The 24,522-nt window shown below is 34.9% G+C and overlaps 1 protein-coding gene across 10 annotated transcripts in view; it reads right to left on the reverse strand.

The window, feature by feature from the left end:
- Positions 1 to 123: 123 nt before the first annotated feature.
- The window catches only part of trol (terribly reduced optic lobes), a 918,151-nt gene continuing 893,752 nt past the window's right edge, over positions 124 to 24,522 (reverse strand). For all 10 annotated transcript variants that reach the window (XM_067149795.2, XM_067149796.2, XM_067149794.2 and 7 more), the window contains 3 exons: positions 23,686 to 23,901; positions 20,860 to 21,007; positions 124 to 2,438 (listed from right to left, as the gene is read on the reverse strand). In XM_067149795.2, coding sequence (XP_067005896.2) covers positions 2,390 to 2,438; positions 20,860 to 21,007; positions 23,686 to 23,901 — 413 coding nt within the window. In that variant the 3' untranslated portion in view covers positions 124 to 2,389. The remainder of the gene's footprint in view (positions 2,439 to 20,859; positions 21,008 to 23,685; positions 23,902 to 24,522) is intronic.

Raw genomic sequence — 24,522 nt, forward strand, 5'->3', positions numbered from 1 at the left:
ACGACTGTGTATATTAGACTGTGATACAAATCTGAGATCGTGCTATGCCAACATGAAGCATTACAATGTACAGTGGTCAAGGAGAAAGGTTGTAGATGCAAAAGAACACAGAACTACACAAAGGAAAGTTTGACAAAACATCATTGTCACATTTATTGTCTTAAAGTTATTATTTTGCAATTTCCAATAGAAAGGAAATCATTTTTACATAAAATAGCTTTTTCAAAAAGGAGGGAAAGACACATATCAGTTACAGACGTAACAAGTTACAATATTTACGAATTACTGCTTATAAAATAAGGAGAAATTCTAGTTTTCTTTTTATTACTATAAATAATGTTACAACAGTGGCTTATATAATTTGCTTGCTCCATAATGAAGACAGTTCCGAAAAGTTCTTTTTTAAAATGTCTCTACTGCTATAATAATCAGATTAATGTACATTTTTTAAACTTCTTAACAAAATTATTTGCAATATTTAAATAATTTTATTGATACGTTTCATTTGTCGCAGATCACATTTTCGTCACATACGTTATGGTACAGTTCAATAAAAATAAAAACCATCATTTGCATTGAAGATGCAAACATTTAAAGACAGCATATAATATATATATATATAAATTTAAAACTGTGAGCAAAATGCGATAAAACTTAATATTGCAAAAGAGACAGTACAAAAAAGTAGCTAAATATTTCTAAAAATAAAAAAATAGTTATGGCACACAAATAACTATATTCATTAGCACCTGTGTGTACTCTTTCAACCATAAAAGAAAATATAAATATAATTTATTTGTAAAAGACTAAGGATGAATGCAGAATACACTGGCAGTATAAAAAACAACACATATAAAGTACTAGTCTGTACCTATACATGTCTCAAGGGAACTGTATTCTACAATTCATTAAATAATTAAGGTAATTTAATAAAACTTATTCAAGGCACGTGACGTCTGTCTTAAATATAAAGAAAATACAAAAGGGGAAAAAAAATAGTATCACTATAACAAGCACACTGCTTACTTAACAACTGTACAGACAAATAATGTAATACTTTTCTGCAATAAGTTTTATATATCAACTATATTTAACAGTTCCAACAATATTTGTTATTTCACAGAGTATATATCATCTTCATAATTGTATGTACACAATTATTGCATTTCTGTTTCACCTAATGTCAGAGAAGAGACATTATTTTCTCTTGCTGTTGACTTAAAGTAACATTCATACCACTATAATATAATATTTAAAGAAATTGGTACCAAGAATGTTAGTGTGGAAAGTTAAATAACACTGGAGTATTGGAGACTGATGAGCAAATGAAAAACTCGCACACATTATACACTTCTGTGAGATATCACTGCTTAATATTTTTAAAAGATTAGACAAGCAGATAAAAAATGGTTGAAAAAGATACACACTAACATGAAATTACAAGAACAAAGAACTATCTTTTTCTTAAAATAGATATACAGTACATACATTGATACTTTTCGTAAAAGCAAACTATACCATTCAGTCACTGTTGAGGGTATGCAGTTACTGCAGTGATGGTTATGATGAATTACATAAATAAATTAATAATACAGATCTGAAGTACAAACATCAGAAAAACTATCCACCACAAGACAAAAAAACCCCATTAACATATCTACAGTCGTCGTAATTAAGATTCACTTCTCCAATACTTGTTAAAATAATTACTGATATACCTGAAACATAGTCTATGTGACAGATGATATTTAATGTGGTTTTATCAATTTTATGTACAAACAATCTCCAGAACTTTGCCTGAAAAAAGTAAAGGTCACTTGATGAGATTAATACATTACTTTAAGTATCCCAATACAAAACATACTTGAGACATGAATTAACTTTGAAAAATATTAGAAACTAAAAGAGAAGTACCACTTTTATATACATGTACGACAGATATAGAATTAATACTACTCTTTTGCATTTCATGAACAAAATGTTATGAATAAATGTAATCACAATGTCTATATGCATTTCCCATTTGAACAGAAAGTCATTTAACACAAAAAGAAAAAGAAAACCGACATGTAGGTGTTCACTGAAAATAGTAGTTGATCAAGTTCCAGGAGTAACAAGTATTTATTAATGAATCATTTTCTTGTTAATGTTTCAGCAGTAACTGCAACCCTCAAACCCATGTTAAAAAGCAACCAGAACCGCTGTCCCTTCGATGATGCTGCAACCGTTAAGCAACTTCCTGTTCTCAGTAGTATGTTGATTTCTCGTGATAAATATTTCCTCTTCGTTATGAACACATGGTTAAATAATGTCTTCTCTTAGTTCAGTTTTTAATTTTTAACACGTTTACTATAATGAAAACACTCATCTAGGTCATTAAATGGAATTCTCATTTAAATGACCTACCATACAATTCATTATCGCTGTCTGAGTCTCGACTGAAAAATAAAGAAAAAACAGTTTAGTAAATAAAACAGTGATTCGTGGGACATACAGAACTATCTTAAAAGTATAGTCCCGCATTTAAACAAAAATTGCCTTTAAAACATAATGGGGAGAAAAATCAATTAAAACATTTTAAAATCTGAAAAACTTTACAAAGAAAATGTATTGGACCTAATTGTCTGACTACAACATTAGAGCAGAAAGCATTAAATAAGCATGGGAACCTATCAGTAAATAGGATACTTGAAACAATAGATGTTAATTCTCAATAGTGAGTGGTACTTCTATGGTAATATATCATTATATTATAATTTTAAAAACATATGTTTACATTTTATCACTAAATTAAATTTTTTGCAATTATTAATGATGCCTCAAAGATTTCTGTATTTTTTGAAGAATGCATGCCCAATGCATGCAAAACAGCAACTGGTCCAGCAAGAAAGAGAAACCTACTTGATACATAAGTGATCCAAGTATATACTGCATCTCAGCAGTATACATCTAAAGCTTATATAAGTTCATATCTAAACAATATATCCTTCCAAGTGGCATGCATATGATCTACAGTAAATAACATCAAATAAAGCAGTGTTACCTCTTTTAACCTAATCTTCATAAGTATTCACTTGGTTGAATTCCTGGGAAATAATTGGTTATAAGCACTATTCAAGGTTCTACATCATTGCATTCTTTAAAAAAAATAAAGAAATTAACAAATGTTTGTGGGGCATCATTTATAATAGCAAAAACATATTTTAATGGTAAAATTAAAACATGTTTTTAAAATTATAATTTTAAAACTACTAATAGCAATGTAAGGCAATTTATATATTGGAGTCATGAAAACATAAGTTACATGGATCTGTCAAGCAAATTAACTGAAACGGAACTGAAATGAAACATTACTTTACCAATAAGGATATAAATTTACGAACACCATAGTTTCATACTCTCTCTTCTCCCTGTGGATGGGGGCGGTAGAATAATACCCACAGTATCCCCTGCTTGTCGTAAGAGGTGACTGAAAGGGGCCCCAGGGACTCTTAACTTGGGCGCGTAGGTTGGCAACCATGGGGCCCTTAGCTGAGTTCTGGCATTGTTTCCAGTTGCTTGTGGCCAGGCTTCTCACTTTCATCTATCTTGTCCGACCTCCCTTGGTCAACTCTTGTTCTTTTACGACCCTGGCGGTATTGTGTACGGATGCCTAGGGAGTCTTCATTTTCACGCCCTTCATGGCCATTGGCTTTCTTTGGCCAATATTTCAATTTTTGAAGTGTCGGACCTCTTCAGTTTTTTCTCTCTGATTAGTGTTAATGGAGGATGGTTGCCTAGTTGTACTTCCTCTTAAAACAAGCACCGCCACTCATATTCTCTTTTAGAAGCACACTGAATGTTAAGGGAAACAGGCCTCAGATGATCATATTTAAATCCTTTATGTAAATTCCATTGCACAATATTAAATAGCATAATCAGGTGATATTTCTCAAACTGAAGAGGTAGAAGAACTTTTGGATCCCTCCTTAAGATTAAAAAGATCAACTTAATATGGATTCCTAACCTGATCCTGGATTTCTGTACACCTCCACTGATCATTAGACAAACTTGTAAACTAGATTCACTTTTCATCTTAACCGTAGAATGCTAGCGCTCGCCTCCGCGACGAACATGTGATAAACTTAAGCTTCCCTTTTATTTTATCCCCACTTACGTCTGGCAGTGCCTAGTGCAATGTTTAGGCTCCTTCCTGCTAGCAGAGAGAGTGGAAAGAAAGTTGAGGTAAGTGTTGTTTAGGATCAGTTTCTAAAATCGTAGTCGTCATGACAGATGCAGGTCTTTTGATTTGACGGCCGTAGGCGACCTGCAAATCTTGATGAGGATGAAGGAGAAATCGCCTATGTTGAACAAGATGACGATTTTGAAGAAGATGGCAGTGACCTACATCCAGACTTTATACCCGATGGACAGTAGTTTGATACAGAAAAAGATGAAAATGAAATGGCATATCGCTTTTAGTGCTGCGAGTGTCAGAGGACAAGTTCGGCTCGACAGATGCAGGTCTTTTGATTTGACAGCCGTAGGCGACCTCCAAATCTTTATGAGGATGAAATCATTGTGAAGACGGCACATACACTCAGACCCCATGCCAGCGGAATTAACCAATTATAGTTAAAATTCCCGACCCTTCCGGGAATTGAACCCGGGACTCCTCTGACCAAACCATTTAGCCATGGAGCCAAACACAACGGAAAATGAAGGTAACATCAGTATGACCAACATTAGAATTGAATAGTGTGTCATGTTCTATTATTCATTGTCTATTATAAAATGTTTCATGTAACTGTTATATTGCTCCTCCCCTCCTACTCATGAACGTCACTAAATCTGAGATGTACTCGTAATTATAATTTTGTCATATCAAATAATAAGTACAACATACCACTGATATTACCGTTACAATACAGACTTTAACAACTATTTAAATTCTCTTAAATCGACAATGTAAAATAAGAATTCATAAAAACTAGCAAAAGTGTATTAGTCGTCGCCCCGACTATCTTGTCATCTATCTTGTCTGACCTCCCTTGTACTTCCTCTTAAAACAATAATCACCACCACCACTCATATACACTCTCTCTTTTTAGAAGCATACTCATGCAGTGAGTAGCGCTACCATTCTAGGGTTAAGAGGAAAATATTTCCTACATAAGCTTCACAATACGAGCGAAAACAACTATAATAATCTGATTAATAATCTGGTACACCGGATTTTCACATTATATTTTTGATGGTGGGTTTGAAACATGGGAAATGGCAACAAAATTTTAGATGTAGGAATTTCCCTAACTGGCGACCTCCTATTGTCTCTATCCTGTATTCACCCTCATGAGATTCCTCATTGGTCATTCATCAACAGCTGATGTCATAATAAATGGAGTTGAACTTGCAGAATAAATTTCCCTTGCTCTTTGCCTTCATCATAGACATAGCAGTGCTATCTGTTATTACCAAACAACTTGAATCATGACCAATAAAGCATATATTACTAGCCAAAGTAATTATATCACAGCAGATGTGTTTTATTCAAATTTTTAGTGACTCATAGGAAATGCTGGATTTCCCTAAATTCTCTCACAATCTTCTGATGGATAAGTGATATGAAAATATTTTAATAGATTTAAAAAGTAGCATCCTTACAATGTTCAAAAAATAATTTCTATATCAGAAGTAATTTGGGATGATATTTCTCCCTGAACAGATATTCTTAACAAAAACAAAAAACAAAAACAAAAATTCATGGGTCTGGAATATGTTGGTATACTCCAAACAGAGCACAGTAATTTGCACTGTATCTGGAAAATGCAACCCTTTGTTCCATCCAAGATGTAGACAACTTATTTTATGGTGACACTCTAATTGTATGCCCTTCACACCCTTCTAGAAATTGGGAAGTAGTTAAGAGTTTCAGTGGCTTCCACCTTTTTTCAATTCATTTCTAAGTAGTATTTTCTAATTTTAAGAACTTATTTTGTTCATCTTCAGTAAAAACCATACACAGAGCTACTTAACCCTCCTAATATCTATATTACTCTCCCCCTTCTCATTAGAATTTGTGACACACTCCAGGAAACCATACCTCATCACGCATCAACATTTTACAAGACAAGAAAAAATGTGGTGCGGGTGAAAAATATAAATTATTTTATTTCAGCATCATCTGTTAGCCTGATCCTTAAAATACATTATGGTAGCATCAACAGCACTGTCAGTGCACTGGAAAGTCTCTAAGAAAACCCCTCAATACAGGTTTTGAACACCAATGAAACCATACCTATAGTTGCAATGGAAATTTTACTCAAAGTAAAGTTTCTTTTAAGAAGTTTCAGCAAAGTCTTCATGAACCACAACATCAAATATCCCACATCAACAGTATGTTAAAAATGAAAGACTTTTACTAGAGTGCATATTTTACCAACTGTTTATTTTAACTGAAGCATGCTCACTGTTGTGTGGGAAGCCTGTCTCACTGGCATGAGTCAGAATCATACCCTGTTTAGTTTGTGCCTGAGGTGCTAGAGGTGGAAGAAATATGGAGCAAGAAAAACATTTATTTTATATATTTATTTGTCTATGGGTGCCAGTGCCAATATTCTTGATGATATTCAGGAAGTTTGTAATGATTATTTTTCATTACATCTCATCTCTGATAGTGATGTTAGTAAATCCAATTCAGGCGACAACGTGAACATAATATTGTACAAGCTTACAGGGAGTATAATGATAACAGCGTTGCAGTTCTGTTGGTATAGTTTATAAGATTATGATACGTAATAGATATAAATTTCAATTTGGTCATCATCTTTGCATTTTCCCATTTATGTGTTTTCTCTACTTCAATTAATCCATAGTGTCCTGTGGGCTGAGTCTGGTGAGCTGCATCTCATCTTTCACCCAGTCCAGCCAGTATGTTTGAGGTCGGCAACCCTCCACATTCAGTTGAAGGGCAATCTTTGCAATCTTTTGCTGCTACAAAGTATATGTCCATACCATTGCAGGCATTCATGCATTTTCTTCGTTATTGGGGCAACCCTGAAATACTTCCACACAGCATCATTCCTGGTATGGTCTAGTCGAGTCAAACCATTGGACCATCACAGCATCTTCATTTCCATTGCATGAAGTGCCTCTTCATGCTTCAATGGTGTAGACCAGCATTCAGATCCATAAAGGGCCACCGATCTAATCACAGTGCTGTAGACTAGGACTCCAGTAACATGGCACCGTTTCATCCATGCGGCACTGACTCTTGTCTTGACATCGGGAATTGTACAGTAGTCTGAAGTAATGTATGACCCTAGGTATTATTACGCTGAACCCCACCCACAATGATCGTGCCATTAGTTCGGTCACAGCATTCCAGGTACACTACTCTATCTTCTTCAGATTTAATTTCATCCCAGATTCTTCAAAATGCATCTTCCACTCTTGTACTTGCTGTCTTAAGCCCTCACATGTCTCATTACCTAGTATGACATCGTCCACAGATGCCTTGTCTGGATGCCATTTATGATGGCATTCATGCAGAGTATGAAGAGAAATGGGGACAAGGATGATCCTTGATGGACACCAACATTGATATGGAAGGTACTGGACATTCCTACTGCACCCAGTACTGAACTAGTGGACTTTCAGTACAAAAGATTCCCCCAGCTGACATAGTCTCATTGCCAGCCAATTTGGAACAAAGAAACAATTTGCAAACCGATTTTCTTATTTTCCTATATTATTGTTATTATTATTATTATTCATATCCATTACTCTCACTATTATTAGATTCAGGTTTTCTTAATACATTACAAAATATGGTTTCTATTTTATGCAGAGACTGAGCTCGTTCAGAATTTTTAGTTTATCAAATTCTTCTATTCCTGTTTCCCCCACTTCATTTTGGTGTAAATTTATTGTAAGTTCCAATGAATAAAACAATTACTGAAAAATATTTGTGAAAATGATCTTGACTGGTATTCTTCAATCCAATGAAACATTCAAAATGCCTTAACTTTTAACTATGTTGTTACATCAGAATATAAAAATTTGAAATTAATTTTATGAAAATGCTGTAAATTCTAACAAATATAAACTTATACTGAATGCTCAATTTTAAAGTTAGAGTCTTCTAGTTTTCAAGAAAATTGCTGCTATATTATCTCCCATCAAAATATAAAGTAAACACATTTTGATTTCCTGGTGCTGTCAAATTAACATCACTGACAATTTTTTCTCAGAAGATTTGAAATAAAATTAACCTTAAACTCATGAAAAAATTCAAGTGGTTCTCCAACTGAATATACAAAAAATGATTTAAATAACTACCAGTATGAATTTAATGAACTCCCATGATTACCTTAAAATCTGCCAGAAATAAATTAGTTCCGATACATTTCCTTTATGGAAGAACACTTAAACTTGCATAACATACAATAGATTAATAGATGCATGTAAACAAGACAACTAGGTAGACATTTTTTAAATAAAAAAGCTATGACTCTGATAATCCCTATGGGGTCTAGTTAATGATTCCTATGGAAAAGTTGGAATTATTTCTTTTTCTAAGTGATCTCCAGTAGTTATAGCAATTACCATTGCTTCTAAAGTCAAGTTCACATGGGTACTGTGCAGCATCTGCAATTTATGTACATGGCATAATTTTAATATTTTCATTCGTTTTTAATTCAGGAGAAGATTGATTTAAGGAAAAAGCTGTGCAATAAATGTTGCGACTTCCTTTGGTTAATCAATGAAAATTCAATGGGTAAATCTTTCATATTTAAGAAGCAATTTTTCCAGTTACTGCATTAACCATGACATTTATACGATCTCAGAGAATTTAATTTGAATGCGAGACAAAATTCTACTATTAACTGATCTTTAAAATATCAAGTATTGTGATTACTTATGAAGATAACATAAAGTTCTGAATATCAAGAAAATCTTTAAAAGTTCCTGAGCATTGGTTATAGTGCTTTACAGAGAACTTACTCTTAGATATTCATTTCTTTAAATGCCTTATCATTGCAATAATTTTAAGTATATATGTAAAACAGATTTAAAATATATAAAAGGAGATACCAGCTATCACTCTCTTTCTTTCCTAATAGTTAGCTCAAAACATAACCATAATACTTATAATGCACTGAAGTATGACTCTAATTTTGGGTTTACAGTATATCGGATTAGAAAATTAAATTATACCATGTTACTGTTAAAAATTATGTCAATATGATTGTTCCTGCAATTGATACAATGGCCAACAGAATGCAGGTCTATATCATGCCTGTCTCTGTCCATTTCATCTCCAGATGTAAAGTTCTTTTGAGTAAACCACTCACAATAGTTACTTTTGTAAAAACTGATAGCAAATGAGGTAAGTTATTTCTAAATTGTTCTTGCAACCAATACAGTGCCCAAAAAGAAGTATCTAAAAGCATATCTCCCTATCTGTTTCTTTCCCATACGTGAAGTTCTTAGCTTGTGAATCTTACAGCAAGCACGATAAGCCATTTTCAATGTTCTGATTAGAATAATCTAAATAATTAAAATACTATTCAGACAAATTACCATAAATTTGACATCACCATATAATCAAGCAAAATATGAGAATAAATTATTCAGATTTACAGATGTGGACAGTATTTACAGTAATATTCTGAGGAATCTACCTGAATAATTTATTTGCATGTCAGATACAGTATTACAGTATGCTCACTGTACTTGAATCTCTACTCCTGTTCCACCAATTAACCTAGTGTACAATGGCATTGTATATTATACACAGCATTTGTAGGACATATATTAAGATACATCAACAACCGGCTTTGTCAGGTATTTCTGGTGAACACTGTTTAGATATTGCTGGCTTTTCAGAATATGGGATATACACAATTTCAAAAACGAAGAACTTCTAGAATAGGAGCACCATTTTCTTAAAAAGCAATGGAAAGATAAATAGATGAATGCTAACATTGTCCAATGACTGTTTTCAGTGAAGTTAATTTGAAATGCATTTGGCACGAAGATTCAGTATTTTTACACCAATAAAAAATAAAGTAAGTTATGTCCATGGATGAATACCGTATGACAAAACCAAAATTAACATGAAGTCAATCAGACATTATGCAAAATCTTATGTCACATAAGATTAAAAAATGACTACAGCGACATGATAAATAGCTGCTAATTTTAGTAATTTACATCTTCTTTCTCCTCTCTGATTGATCTCTAGTTTAGAAACAAACATTAATGTCTAATTAACATTAAAAGGTGTGCAGAATACAGGAAACTGGATCCTTGTTTATTCAACAACAGATCTTTATATCTTTGTGTACTGCTGTTCAACTCCTAGGAATGCTAAGAGAACTCAATCTTAAAGGAAATATGTATCTATATAAATATGGTACATAAGCTCTACATTAAAAGAAACAAAAAGAAGCAAATATTACAACTGAAAAACTCACCAGCTGACTCCACATTACATGTGCACACACTTATATGGAACCAGAGGAATTACATACTTGAAAACAGCTGAGAAATAGGGGTAGGTTAATAATACTACACTTAACAGAGCATTCCCATCCATACCAACATTTCTACTGACCATTTAGTTTAAAAATCCTTGTTCTCCTTAAGTACATTTGCGCTTAAGTCTTCATTCAAGCGTTAGTGACTGCATGATTTAAATGTTTCCTCCTTATGCCAGGTATACACGTTTTCAAAATGGAATGTAATATAAGTGTGTGCTTCTTTAGTAGCTCAATAGGTACAAATAATTTTAAAAACTCTCTGATTAAAATTTTAATCCACATATAACAATGTTCTGAACTTAATTCTTTCCTTCTCAGTATTAATTGTCTCTAATATGAATTCTCTTTATTATATATATTTTTTAAAGTATAGTAGGATCAGACATAAATATGACATCCTTAAAGAACTAAAAGGATGTTAATAAGTTCTATAACTGTATATTAACAGTCAAATATATTTCAAACTAAATACCTGGAGATCATCATTGGTCACTATTACTTCATTTTTATGTGGATCAAACATTAACCAAGAGGAATGGAAAATCTCTGTTGTAAGTATATTATGTTATGCAAAGTAATTAATACTCATATATTTATAAAAAGCTAACCTACCAGGAATGGTAATTTATTCCTGTATATGTCAACTCAATTTCAGCATTGTAAATTAAGACAGTAATTTTAAAGATAGCTCTTAATTACTCAGAGAAAAAAAGTCAGTCTTTTGAAACTGAACAGTAAAATTTCACCCAAATTAAATCCAACCTCCTAACATTTATATCAATAGTTACTCTCCAACATTAAATGTTGTTAGTCTCATTCCCTTTTCAAATTTATTGTTCAGGGGAATATGATATGTTACCAGTGTTATGAGGTCATGCAGTAAATGTACAATCAAATATGTACACTGGACGGGAGGTATGACATGACCAGTGTTGTGTTAAAATTTACAATAGTTAACAAGGATACAATCTTACTACAACATAGTCAACAGTCACCTTTGCTCTTTCTCCTTATTGCCTCATTACATTACAAAATGATTTTCCAACTTCTTCAACATACCTGTCTTACACGAAGATATGTAAAAAGCCTAATGTACACTTCAGTTCCAAGATTACACAATCATGCCTGACCCATGTCACTGTAAAAAGGGTAATATCACTGGGTATGTGAATTTCACATGAAACACTGTCAGGTAAATAAGAATATGTCCCGTAAATTGTTTCTGAGGAGCAAGAGATGAAACAGTTCTAACAGGAGGTCCTGGCATGGGTCTGTTGCTCTCACTGGCAATGTTTGTTAGTACCAAAGATGATGGAATCCAACGAGTTCTGTTAGTGAGTGGAATTTTAAGAATATTGTGGTTTAGGGATGTAAGGTATGCATGTAACGATTCCAGGCAGCACAAAGAAAAAAAGAAACACAGTTTATTAATTTGAGAGTTCCACTTCTGACAACCGTAATTCCCATTACTAATCATTAGAGCCTGGATTATATGTAATATAAAAATGAGAAATATGTACATAAACATGTAGCTAAAATTGACAAAATATTTAGTTAAATATGTAATAAATAAAAAATATGTAACTTAATATCTAACAAGGGGGCATTCCCTACTCGTCAAAACCGATTTCGCTCAAATTTATAGAACATGCAGGGCTTGGCTAGAAATGAAAGTACCCGAAGTGGGAACTCCAGATGGCCAAGCGTATAGAAAATAAAAATAAAAATGTTGACGTGGCTCTCGCACCGTATAAGCCACTTACGTTAGTCCGCGCATCGAGCAGTAGTTGGCGTAGCGGTAAGAGCTCGTACTAGTAATTCAATGGTCGTGGGTTTGACTCCCCGTGTGTAGAATGTTTTTCTTCAATTGTTATATATTAATTTATTTTATTTATTTGTATGCAAAAGGCATATAGGACGTCATTTTTTTAATGAGCGCACAATTGTAGAAAATTTGGAGTTGCGAACTTTCCCGACGTGTTCAAACAGAAATTCTTCTTTTTTCTCCTTTATTGGCTATTTCCACTCCTTGGGTAATGTGCCATAAACATGAATAGTCGTTTGGCTGTAAGATTCGTTTTGACCTGACAAGTGACGGTTGCTCCTGGCGCCTGTACACAAACAATATATTCTTGGCGCAGGTAGAAAAAAGTCTGACAATTAAATCCCAATATTTTACCTTTTCTATGCCTTTTGCTACGCCAACAACTGCTATTCGAGCGCAATAACGTAAGTGACTTATACGGTGCGAGAGCCGCGTCAACATTATTATTTTTATTTTTATTTTCTATACGCTTGGCCATCTGGAGTTCCCACTTTGGGTACTTTCATTTCTAGCCAAGCCTTGCATGTTCTATAAATGTGAGCGAAATCTGTTTTGATGAGTAGGGAATGCCCCCTTGTAAGCTTTATTTAATGTACTCTTATACACAGAAAAGGAAACAAAATTTTAAAAAGTTGAAATTGCAGATGTTATTCAACCTCTAATTTTCGTTTGGAGGCCCAATTAATAACTAAGTATTTTTCCAAATTTTCTGCAGCCATTGAATGCCTTCTATCTGTTAGAATGTTCATATACAGTATATATACACACATGAAGTCACTGGCGCATATTGCCAATTGTCCGGCACAGAAATATTTGATTGTCCACTTGCTCAAGCAAGGAAGGTCCTTATTAAGAGAGTAGAAATATGATCTCATGAAACACAGATATGCTTATTAGAAAAATGGTTCTGAAGACTTTTGTATGGAGTATGGCCCTTTATGGAAGTAAATCATGTGCAATAACTGAAGAAGAAAGGGAGAGAAAACATGCTTTCAACATGAGACATTAAACTGAGGACTGACGAAGGGATCAAAAAATAAGTTAGTAAATCTTAGAGGAGAACAATGTGACAAAGTTTGTGCAAGGGAAGATTGATAGACACAACTCAAGACACCCAATACTTCTACCTTGAACATAGCTAAGGGATGCGATTCTTTGACAGAATAGTACAGGATTTTAAAACTATTTTCAAGTTTTTAATTAAAAATCTTAAGTTGATGTAAAATTAGTGAAAAAAGAATAGTTTTTGTTATATCCTTAAAAATATTTAAAATATGCAATATTTATCAAAATGTTTATTATGCATCAAAATATGTAAAAATATGTAACTCCTGGAATAATGGTCATTTTAGTGTGATTCGCTGACATTTTAACTTTTCTTGTAGCTACATATATGGGAACAGAATATGTAATTACATATAATCCAGGCTCTATTAATCACCTATGGTAAAGTTCAATCAATATATAAAACCAGAAATATAAATATTAGATTTAACCAGTAATAAACAGATTACATTCTAATTTAAAAGTTGTAGTAAAATTAAATATGTATTTCTATTTTATTGGTCAGAAATCAATTAGTAAAAGGTACTGTTCATTTGAAAGTCTTGCCTTCAACTGACGTGCTTCTAAGGGGTGAGGTAACACTGATGCCTGATGTGAATATGGGAAACTATAGGAAACCATCTTCAGGCCTGTCAACAGTGGAGTTCGAACCCACTATCTCCTGAATGCAAATTCACAATAAAAAGGAGACTCAAAAGAAAAACCATGATAAACAGGTGGTAGAAGACGAAGAATACAGAAGAAGAAAAGGAACCCAGTAAGTTAAATGTACAGTATACTGAGTAATGGTAAGGGAATATACACGGGTCCCTAATTTCCATTACTAATTCCCTAATTCCCATTACTTATCGTAAAGTTCAAGCAATAAATAAAAACACAAATATGAATATTAGATTTAAACAGTAATAAACAGATTCCACTCTAATTTAAAAGCTGTAGTCAAATTAAATAAGATGAAAGATGTGGAATTTGTTCTTATTGCTTTGTAATTTGTTTGTTCTGTTCACCCCTTGCTTCCACTTCTCACGTTAGCCTGCCTGCCTCATGTGTGTTCCTATCTTCTTGTTTTTGATATTTGTTTCTTCTTTTCCATTACTTAGTATCAATGTAAGCATTTTAGATGAAATCTGTAGTATCAGTAAGTTTAGTGAAGTTCAAATTATTCATTTGTATGAACTTAATGAATCAAAGCACCACTGTTGAAGTGTTTTGAAAGTAATTTCATTATTACTAGCATTCACAGTAGGACTATGTTGCACCTCTATTATTAAACTGTGCTCCCCCTGTGGGTGGGGGCAGTAGAATAACACCCACAGTATCCCCTGCCTGCCGTAAGAGTCAACCGTGGGGCCCTCAGGTAAGTCCTGCCATTGCTTCCACTTACTTGTGCCAGGCTCCTCACTTTCATCTGTCCTATCTGACGTCCCTTGGCCAATTCTTGTTCTTTTCCGACCCTGACAGTATTACGTACAGAGGCCAAGGGAATCTTTCATTTTCATGCCTTTCATGGTCTTTGTCTTTCTTGGTCGATATCTTCATTTTTCAAAGTGCCGGGTTCCTTCCATTTTTTCTCTGATTAGTGTTATATAGAGGATGGTTGCCCGGTTGTACTTCCTCTTAAAACAATAGTCACCACCACGACCACCTACTAAACTGTGCAGAATTAAGGGGAAAAACCAGTAACAAATTGTAGTGATTACTTGGACTTGGAAGACGGCGAGGAATTGTATATGTTTATGTGTTAATTTGGTATGTAATGTATTTATTATGGCTTCAAGATTGTTTCTTTGTCGTGGGTAAGATTAAAGCAAGATGTATTAGGAAACACCCTGTAACACACGCGCCAGATCGGCGTGGGATATTTCCGGTTTCACCATATTGCATCAATTTCGTAACTTCTCGATGCTTCTCAATGTTCTTTGTCAGCACTAATTTCTGCGCCCTAATTGGAGAAAATAAAGGTAAATGTGATTGGTAGGTGAAGGAAAAAAATCGGACGCTCATTGGTTGTTGTAAGGTTTCCTAATTTCCGGAGAGAAGCGTTTTGCTAGAGACTTGCTCTTCCAAGGCGTCTTTTCTGTTTGACCAGTGAAGGGAAAGGTTGCCTTCTACAAGGTGACGGGTCTTCTTGGCCCCTCCTCCAGGTAAGCACTCAATTGTTTTTTCATCTTTCAGGTATTTATTTTCAAATGTAGTGTTTCTTTTAATTTCTCTCGCCGAAGGTTACCCGTGTTTTCCTTCAGCTTCCACAGTTTATTAAAATGACTTAGCCTTTTCGGTAAGTTGCGTCACATTTGTAAAGAGACAGTTCCCATTTTGTTGTTTTTGTAAATTGTGTGTTCAAACGCCTTTCGATGTAATTATTAACTATTAATTTCCCCTTGAGGCTGTCTCTCAGTTCTGCATCATCCTAGATGTATTCACTTTTAGGACAGGCACCTTCCTCAGAAGTGTTTTTGAGGAGGCTGCCTACTAAAGGTGCGCTGCACTAGGATAATTATCTTAAATGTTGTATTTTCCCTTATTTTCTATGAATAGCCTTCTAACGGTATTATGTTACCTAAATTTTATTCCTTCTGACAGTTCTATGTAATTTAAACGTTACGCCATGTGTGAAATGTTCTGACCTAAAGCTGTATGAAGTAGAATCACTGAATTTGAACCTTGTGGGTAATCATTGTAATTATTGTTTGATTTATTTGAGCTTTCATTTCAATTTAATTTTAAGTGAACTGTATATTAATTTTGAATCATCACTGACTTCGCTTCTTCAGCAATGCTAATACCTTCCACCGCCTGGATATGGTTCCCAGCCAGCTTCCACACTATTCTTTCTTAGCTGTCATGTTTGTTAACCTGTTCATTATGATTTTAATTTCGTGCAATTTATTATCATTCCTCCTTGCGTCAAAATGTGTTTCTGTGTAACGATATGTTTGCACAGTGGTAGCAATAATAATAATAATAATAATAATAATAATAATAATAATAATAACAGATGAAGTGTGCGCATCTTTGTCGATTGTCAGAGATGAAATCGTAGAATATAAAGCCATTATAGTGTCATTTTGTTTTTCTAAACTGTCTGATGCTCAGTTAACACATGTGAAAGCCCAAGTGCACCATTACGTGGACAGGATTCGCGACTTGTTAGCTCATAATTTATCTGAAAACGAGCGAAGCGATAATTATTATTATTATTATTATTATTATTATTATTATTATTATTATTATTATTATAGTGTCATTTTGTTTTTCTAAACTGTCTGATGCTCAGTTAACACATGTGAAAGCCCAAGTGCACCATTACGTGGACAGGATTCGCGACTTGTTAGCTCATAATTTATCTGAAAACGAGCGAAGCGATAATTATTATTATTATTATTATTATTATTATTGTAAACTGTTACTTGTAACCGTACTTATTAGGAGGTTACAGAATGGTATCAGAGTCTTGGGTTGCTGAAGAAGGAAAGTTGATGGTGATTAGGTGATTATAACCTAAAATTTAATTGAGGTATTATCTCGTAGTGTTTTTTTTTATCAACATGTCTCGTGCTATCCCAGGTCCGTTCCATTTGAGGAAGGAGTAATTAGCTTACAAACTTCGTATTCGTAAGTTGAATTCGACACGAAGGGTTAGAGATGACACAAGCTTGTTAAAACAATCGCTAAATGAACCTGTTTTCGTCCCCGGGTTATCAACAGATGAAGTGTGCGCATCTTTGTCGATTGTCAGAGATGAAATCGTAGAATATAAAGCCATTATAGTGTCATTTTGTTTTTCTAAACTGTCTGATGCTCAGTTAACACATGTGAAAGCCCAAGTGCACCATTACGTGGACAGGATTCGCGACTTGTTAGCTCATAATTTATCTGAAAACGAGCGAAGCGAGTGCGAATTGTTATTATTACAGTTTTGTGATATTCTCGACAAAATTGTTGGATTGCTGGAAGGTAATGCATTGCCTAGCTCCAGTTCGGTAGTTAATGTGTTTGTTCAATCTGAAACGTGTGACAGTGACACTATTTCTGTATTAACTGCTTCACAAATGAGTACAGTGGTAACTTATAATAATATTCCCCTGCAATCTTCTCCTGCTGTATTTACTAGTGCTTCTCTGCCCATGAATAATAATAGTGGTGCTTCTTGTACGCAAGTTGGTATGTCAACCGTTCCTATGGGAACTGTTGATTCTTCTGCGTCTTTATCTCAACCTCCGGTTGCGACCCAAGTTGTTTCTCTTCCTATTGTGCAAAGATATCCCCATGTCCAAGTGTCACCTGTAGCAAATGCTTCAGTGGTGTCACAAATGTGCGAAGATGTTTCGCAGATGCGAATATCTGTGCCGGTTTCGATGCAATCCAGCTGCAGTCCTAAGCTCACTTTTAGTACACCTACCCTATCCCAGGGGCGTTCAAATCAAGATTTCTATACTACTGTGATGCCTTCTCTTAACCAATCCAGTGCTGTTCAGGTACCTACTACACCTGCTGCTTCTCAAATTTTTTCTAATTTGCCTCACCCGTTAACTGCTATATTTAAGGGTGTATCCAAGTTCACCGTTAATTCGATTGACGAAATTGTTGTGTTTCTACGTTTATTGGTTGAATTTAAAGATCAGGGTATAGTGTATTCCTTAAGTAGTGACAATTTCTTCCAAGTCTTATATCCACATGTATCTGGAGCTCTTTCTGAGCATGTCATAAGAGCCATTTCAGAAAAGTGGACAGTTGACCGATTTCATGTGCATGTGCTTGAGTTTTTTATTCCTTCCCGCGCTTTGTCTTCCTTGATGCAGAAGTATTATTTTCGTGTACAGCATTTGAATGTAACATTGTCTGAATACATCCAGGACATTAAGTTCAATGCTAGGATTTTTATGCTCAACTATTCTGAGTCTCAAATCCATTCTGTAACCTCCTAATAAGTACAGTTACTACTACTACTACTACTACTACTACTACTACTACTACTACTACTACTACTACTACTACTACTACTACTACTACAATAATAATAATAATAATAATAATAATAATAATAATAATAATAATAATAATAATAATAATAATAATAATAATAATAATAATAATAATAATAATAATAATAATAATATTTGCTACCACTGTGCAAACATATCGTTACACAGAAACACATTTTGACGCAAGGAGGAATGATAATAAATTGCACGAAATTAAAATCATAACAAACAGGTTAACAAACATGACGGCTAAGAAAGGATAGTGTGGAAGGTGGCTGGGAACCATATCCAGGCGGTGGAAGGTATTGGGATTGCTGAAGAAGCGAAGTCAGTGATGATTCAAAATTAATATACAGTTTACTTAAAATTAAATTGAAATGAAAGCTCAAATGATCCACAAATTACACCTTTTAAAATCAGAAATAAATCAAACAATAATTACAGTGATTACCCGGAAGGTTCCAATTCAGTGATTCTACTTCATACAACTTTAGGTCGGAACATTTCACACATGGCATAATGTTTAAATTACATACAACTGTCAGAAGGAATAAAATTTAGGTAACATAATACCGTTAGAAGGCTATTCATAGAAAATAAGGAAAATACAACGTTTAAGATAATTATCCTACTGCAGAGCACCTTTAATAGGCAGCCTCCTCAAAAACACTTCTGAGGAAGGTGCCTGTCCTAAAAGTGAATACATCTAGGATGATGCAGAACTGAGAGACAGCCCCAAGGGGAAATTAATAGTTAATAATTACATCGAAAGGCGTTTGAACACACAATTTACGAAAACAACAAAATGGAAACTGTCTCTTTACAAATGTGACGTGACTTACCGAACAGGCTAAGTCATTTTAATAAAATTTGGAAGCTGAAGGAAAACACAGGTAAGCTTCGGCGAGAGAAATTAAAAGAAACACTACATTTGAAAATAAATACCTGAAAGATGAAAAAACAATTAAGTGCTTACCTGGAGGAGGGGCCAAGAAGACCCGTCACCTTGTAGAAGGCAACCTTTCCCTTCACTGGTCAAACAGAAAAGACGCCTTGGAAGAGCAAGTCTCTAGCGAAACGCTTCTCTCCGGAAATTAGGAAACCTTACAACAACCAATGAGCGTCCGGTCTTTTTCCTTCACCTACCAATCACATTTACCTTTATTTTCTCCAATTAGGGCCCAGAAATTAGTACTGACAAAGAACATTGAGAAGCATCGAGAAGTTACGAAATTGATGCAATATGGTGAAACCGGAAATATCCCACGCCGATCTGGCGCGTGCTACAGGGTGTTTCCTAATACATCTTGCTTTAATCTTACCCATGACAAAGAAACAATCTTGAAGCCATAATAAATACATTACATACCAAATTAACACATAAACATATACAATTCCTCGCCATCTTCCAAGTCCAAGTTATCACTACACAAATGACAAAAGAATGAAAATATATATGCAGAAATGATTAACTTTTCTTCAGCTTATCCCAAATATTTCTGAGGTTGCTGTAGCCACCCTGGCTCATTCTGGTTTTGGCTTGGTGTTCAGGGCCGCATGCCCTTCCTGACGTCACATGATTTTTTAATTAGAAACTTCCAACTTGGGATTTACTGGGATTTGAACATCAGCTGTCTAGGTGGAAAGCCAGTAGTTAAACCATTGTGCTAATTATGCCCCCAGTATATATACAGAAAAGATGATAGAAGGAAACTTTTCAGCATAAGACAAGTTTTCTCAATTATTTCCTGCTTTGAAGGGGAATACCATAAATATAATTGACTAACATGTATTTACTTAAACAGTCATAACAGACACACATTTCAAAGAGTTAAATATAATATTCACTATTGAGTTCCTTTTCTTGTTTTGTGTTTGTCATCCAGTATTTTAACACTTGTATTCATCTTTATTTTTTTGTGTCTTTCCTGTTCCTCTATTTATCTGGTTTTCTTCTTATCCCATACTTCCCACATAGATTGAAGATCCTTCAAGATAGCTCTTCAATGATTGTTGAAGTCTGCTCTCCTGATGAAGCTGGGAGCAGACGTGATATTCAAATTTAACCACTTGAAATATAATAATCTGTTCGTAACAGACAACACTAGTCAAGAATTTAAGTGGTTAACTAATAGGTTGGTGCTAAGGTAGCAAATTTCATCAAGTTATGCATCCGATTAAACAGAGCTCAAATAATTGTTTTTTAAAAATCTCAATTCCCCCTCTCTTATTATATTCTGTTCAAGGAGTTTATAAATACCTTGAAAGACAAAAATTATATTAATAGAAGAAAAGGCTGAAATTAACTTACTTTTACTACAAGGATACAATAGCATTAGTTGAGGTCAACTGAATCCATAATAATCCAGTTAAGGTAGACTTACCATGAGAAAAAAGTGAATAAATAGAAATTTGGAGATAATGTTATGAACCAACAGGATAATAATGGGTTACTTACTTGGAGCATGGACCTGCATTGACTGCCGAAAGCGCACTGTCATGCAGATTAATTACTCCTGATTTCTGTATTTCAATTGAGTGTATACAGCCTACAAAGCCACGTGTATAGTTGCCAGCTGTCATGAGTTCCAGGTTGGGAGTGCCACCTGAAAAATTGATATGGTATCTTACTATTTTGAAACAATAATTAATCTTGGAAAATAAGACTGAAAGACACAAAGAATTATGATAAAATAAACAGTTAAATTCAAGGAACATTATGTACATGGGTTGATTTTTTAATAGTGGCAACTATGCTGTAATAATGCCGTGAAACGTGGCCAGGCAATATAATGTATACCTGAGGTAGCTCAGATACCCATCCTCCCTCAGCGTAAATTAACTCGCCCTCCATATGCCATGCACGTGTGCAGCAACAATAACAAGAACGCAGTTTTGAACGCGCACTCATGGAGTACAGCTGTAATGATTTCGAAGCAAGATTAGAGGAGCTGGTTGAAAGTCGAATGCGCCAGAGGTCGCAATGCAAGGTAGTGTTACAAAGGATTGCTACAGGCTTGCTACCGTACTGTAGCAACGTGGGTCAAGGCCTTCAAAAGACAGACAACGATGTGCAGAATGCGAACACGTTAGTGCTGGTGGATTGGAACACCACAATTCGTGAATTGACCAACGATACAGGGCTGGCGCCTTCAACTGTGGTGCAAATCCTGAAGAAGTGGCTGGGAATGCGAAAAATCGCCTCCAAATGAGTTAAATGATTTGACCGAACATCAGAAATGGCTGCAATATGATGCAGCTCGTACACACTTGGAGCACTATGAACACGAAGGTGAAGCCTTCTTGGCGGGTAATTTTTATTGACGAGACCTGGGCCAGAGCTTATGAACCACAACTGAAACTTAAATCAAACGAGTGGTGTCATCACAGGTCACTGCGACTGGAACCAATGTGAAGGCCATGCTGATCATTGCCTACGACTGGGGTACTGTTATCATAAAAAGCACACTGTTCCCCGGGGATGCACCATTAATGCGAAGTATTATTGTGCATTTTTGCAAACGGATCTGATAGCAGCTCTAAGAAAAAACAAGGACACTTCCTGAATAACCCTCCCATCATTCTGCATGACAATGCAAGGCTGCATGCAGCAGGAACGTGTCCAAGTTGTTCAATCGCTGGGGCTGGGAAGTGCTTTACTACCCCCCGCTTATGCTCCAGATCTCAGTCCCTGTGACTACGATCTCTTCCCTAAAATGAAGGCACCACTTCAAGGGGTCCACTTCCGCACAGTGGATGGCATTCTCCAGGTCACCAACCGCTCCATCTGTGATCTCCAGTAATCAGGCGCTCTCAAAAGCATCCAACAGCTTGCACATCACTGGGAATGAGTGCTACACAACGGTGGTGATTAATTCGAAGGCCTGTAAAATGCCTAACATTATAAGTATGCTATGTATCTAAATAAAAAATAGTTGCCACTATTAACAATCAACCCATGTAATTTTATTCTTCCAATGGAGAACAATCACCATATGAACTAGCATTAACCTTTTCATTGCTAATATGATAGGTGACTATCAGAACCCTCCATGCAGAATTATTATTTTAATATAATGTCTAAAAATAGATGAAATACAATGTGAGCAAAAATAACAAGAAATGTCATCTGAACTGGCAAAAGAATTCCAAAACACCTTTTAGGTTTTCTTTTTGTATAAAAATTAAGAACAGAGAAAACCGGAATTGTCCATTAGAGCCAAAAGTACAAGGTTTGATATTCTATTGCTGATATCTGCGCACTCATCATCCGAATCAAGAGTATTCACAGCTTCTACAAGTTTTAACTCCAAAAACACACACTGTCCACTACTTGAAGCCATTTTTACAAGCCGTGGACACAGGTGCTTTTTAGGACTGCCAACTTAGTTTGCATACTCAGATGAGTGCATTATTTCAGATATTTAACTGCAGATAGCATTAAAATGCAGTCTTATGGTCACATAGGATAATGTTATTGGCTATATGTCCCACTAACTACTTTTACAGTTTTTTGGAGTTGCCAAGGTGCTGGAATTTAGTCCCACAGGAGTTCTTTTACATGCTAGTAAATCTACCGACATGAGGCTGACATATTTGAACACCTCAAATACCACAGGACGGAGCCAGGATCTAACCTGCCAAGTTGGGGTCAGAAAGCCAGAACCTCAACAGTCTGAACCACTCAGCCTGGCTGTTCACATAGGTATGTTGCTGAAAAGTGAAGTAGTATAGGTAAATTATGAGTGATCAACATGTTTTTAGAGCATTCCAGTGGTTTATATAGAGTTTGAAATCCTTCTAAAGCAGGCTGCATGTGCCGCAACATTCCACGTGGAGAAACAGTTGGCAACAAACTAAAAAAGTTTGAGAACCCGTCCTGTATGGCTTTTAATAAAATTATACCTTTGAATATCACAGGCAGTCAGCTATTTCAGTAAACTGATAAACAGTGAGAGTTTCAAATGTGGTATATTAATTAATTCAATAAAATTTCAATTTGCCACATTGCACTAACATTAACTTTTACGAAGACTATATAAAGTAATGTCAATATAGAAACACAAATCATACATTAACATAAATCTATTACCCTCATTTAGAAAGAAACTTTGACTAGACAGCTTCAGATAGATACTATTCATAAATAAAGGAAGTAAGAGCTGAAGCCATAGGAATTGTTTATCTTCAGTATGTTACTCATTGTTCACTATGAAGCCTTTTATATTATCACATATAAAAAGAAAAAACTATCTGTAATCAGTATTTATCAGGTGGCATGTACCTATATAAATGTTGCCTCTTGTGTTCAGCATTTGAAGGATTCCTTGGCTTTTTCCAAACTCTGTGACATCACCATCAAGTTCCATACTGCCATCTGTGGCAAGTCGCTTAAGCACTACTCTGTGCCGTAGACCATCCGCGATGGGTCTCTTGGTAGTCTGGATCACAGCTGGACCAGAGCCCAGCTCATATGAAAACTCCAGTGTTCCATTCACAACTAAAAAGGAAGCATAGTAATTGTAATACCATCACATACATTGCATTTATCAGGAAACAGTAGAACTCATTTTATCTAGCTTACATATAATCTGGTCATAAACCCAGATGTCAAACTGTATGGATAATATGGAAAAAGTAATTTTGGGAAAGAATGAGAAAGAGGTCCAGGAACAACTTGATGCAGTAAATGAGAAGATTGGACAATGAGAAATGAAAATCATTAGAGAAAATAAGAGGACAAAGGAGACTGAAATGGGAAAGGAAAGGTTGCAGTAAACTTTAAAGACAATGATACTGGAATTGTTTCACACTCAGGAAATTAATTAAAGGAGAATTTTAAGACTGGCTATGGAAACTATCAAGAGACTACAACTTGGCAGTGTTCACTGTCACAGAGTACAGAATCTACAATGGAAGAGAGATGTGCCTGTAAAGGCTAAAGAAATAATGTACAAGGTAAATTCCTGTATCTTATAAGATGCAGCCAGAGCAAAGAACAATAACCCAGTTTACTGTAAATAAATGTGATTAAACTTATGAACACTCTAATGGAGAGCATTTATAATGACAGAGAAAAATAACTCAACCATTTTCGAGAACTGAAAAGATCCAAAGAAAA

This window comes from Anabrus simplex, chromosome 6, assembly GCF_040414725.1.
Source record: "Anabrus simplex isolate iqAnaSimp1 chromosome 6, ASM4041472v1, whole genome shotgun sequence".
NCBI lineage: Eukaryota > Metazoa > Arthropoda > Insecta > Orthoptera > Tettigoniidae > Anabrus > Anabrus simplex.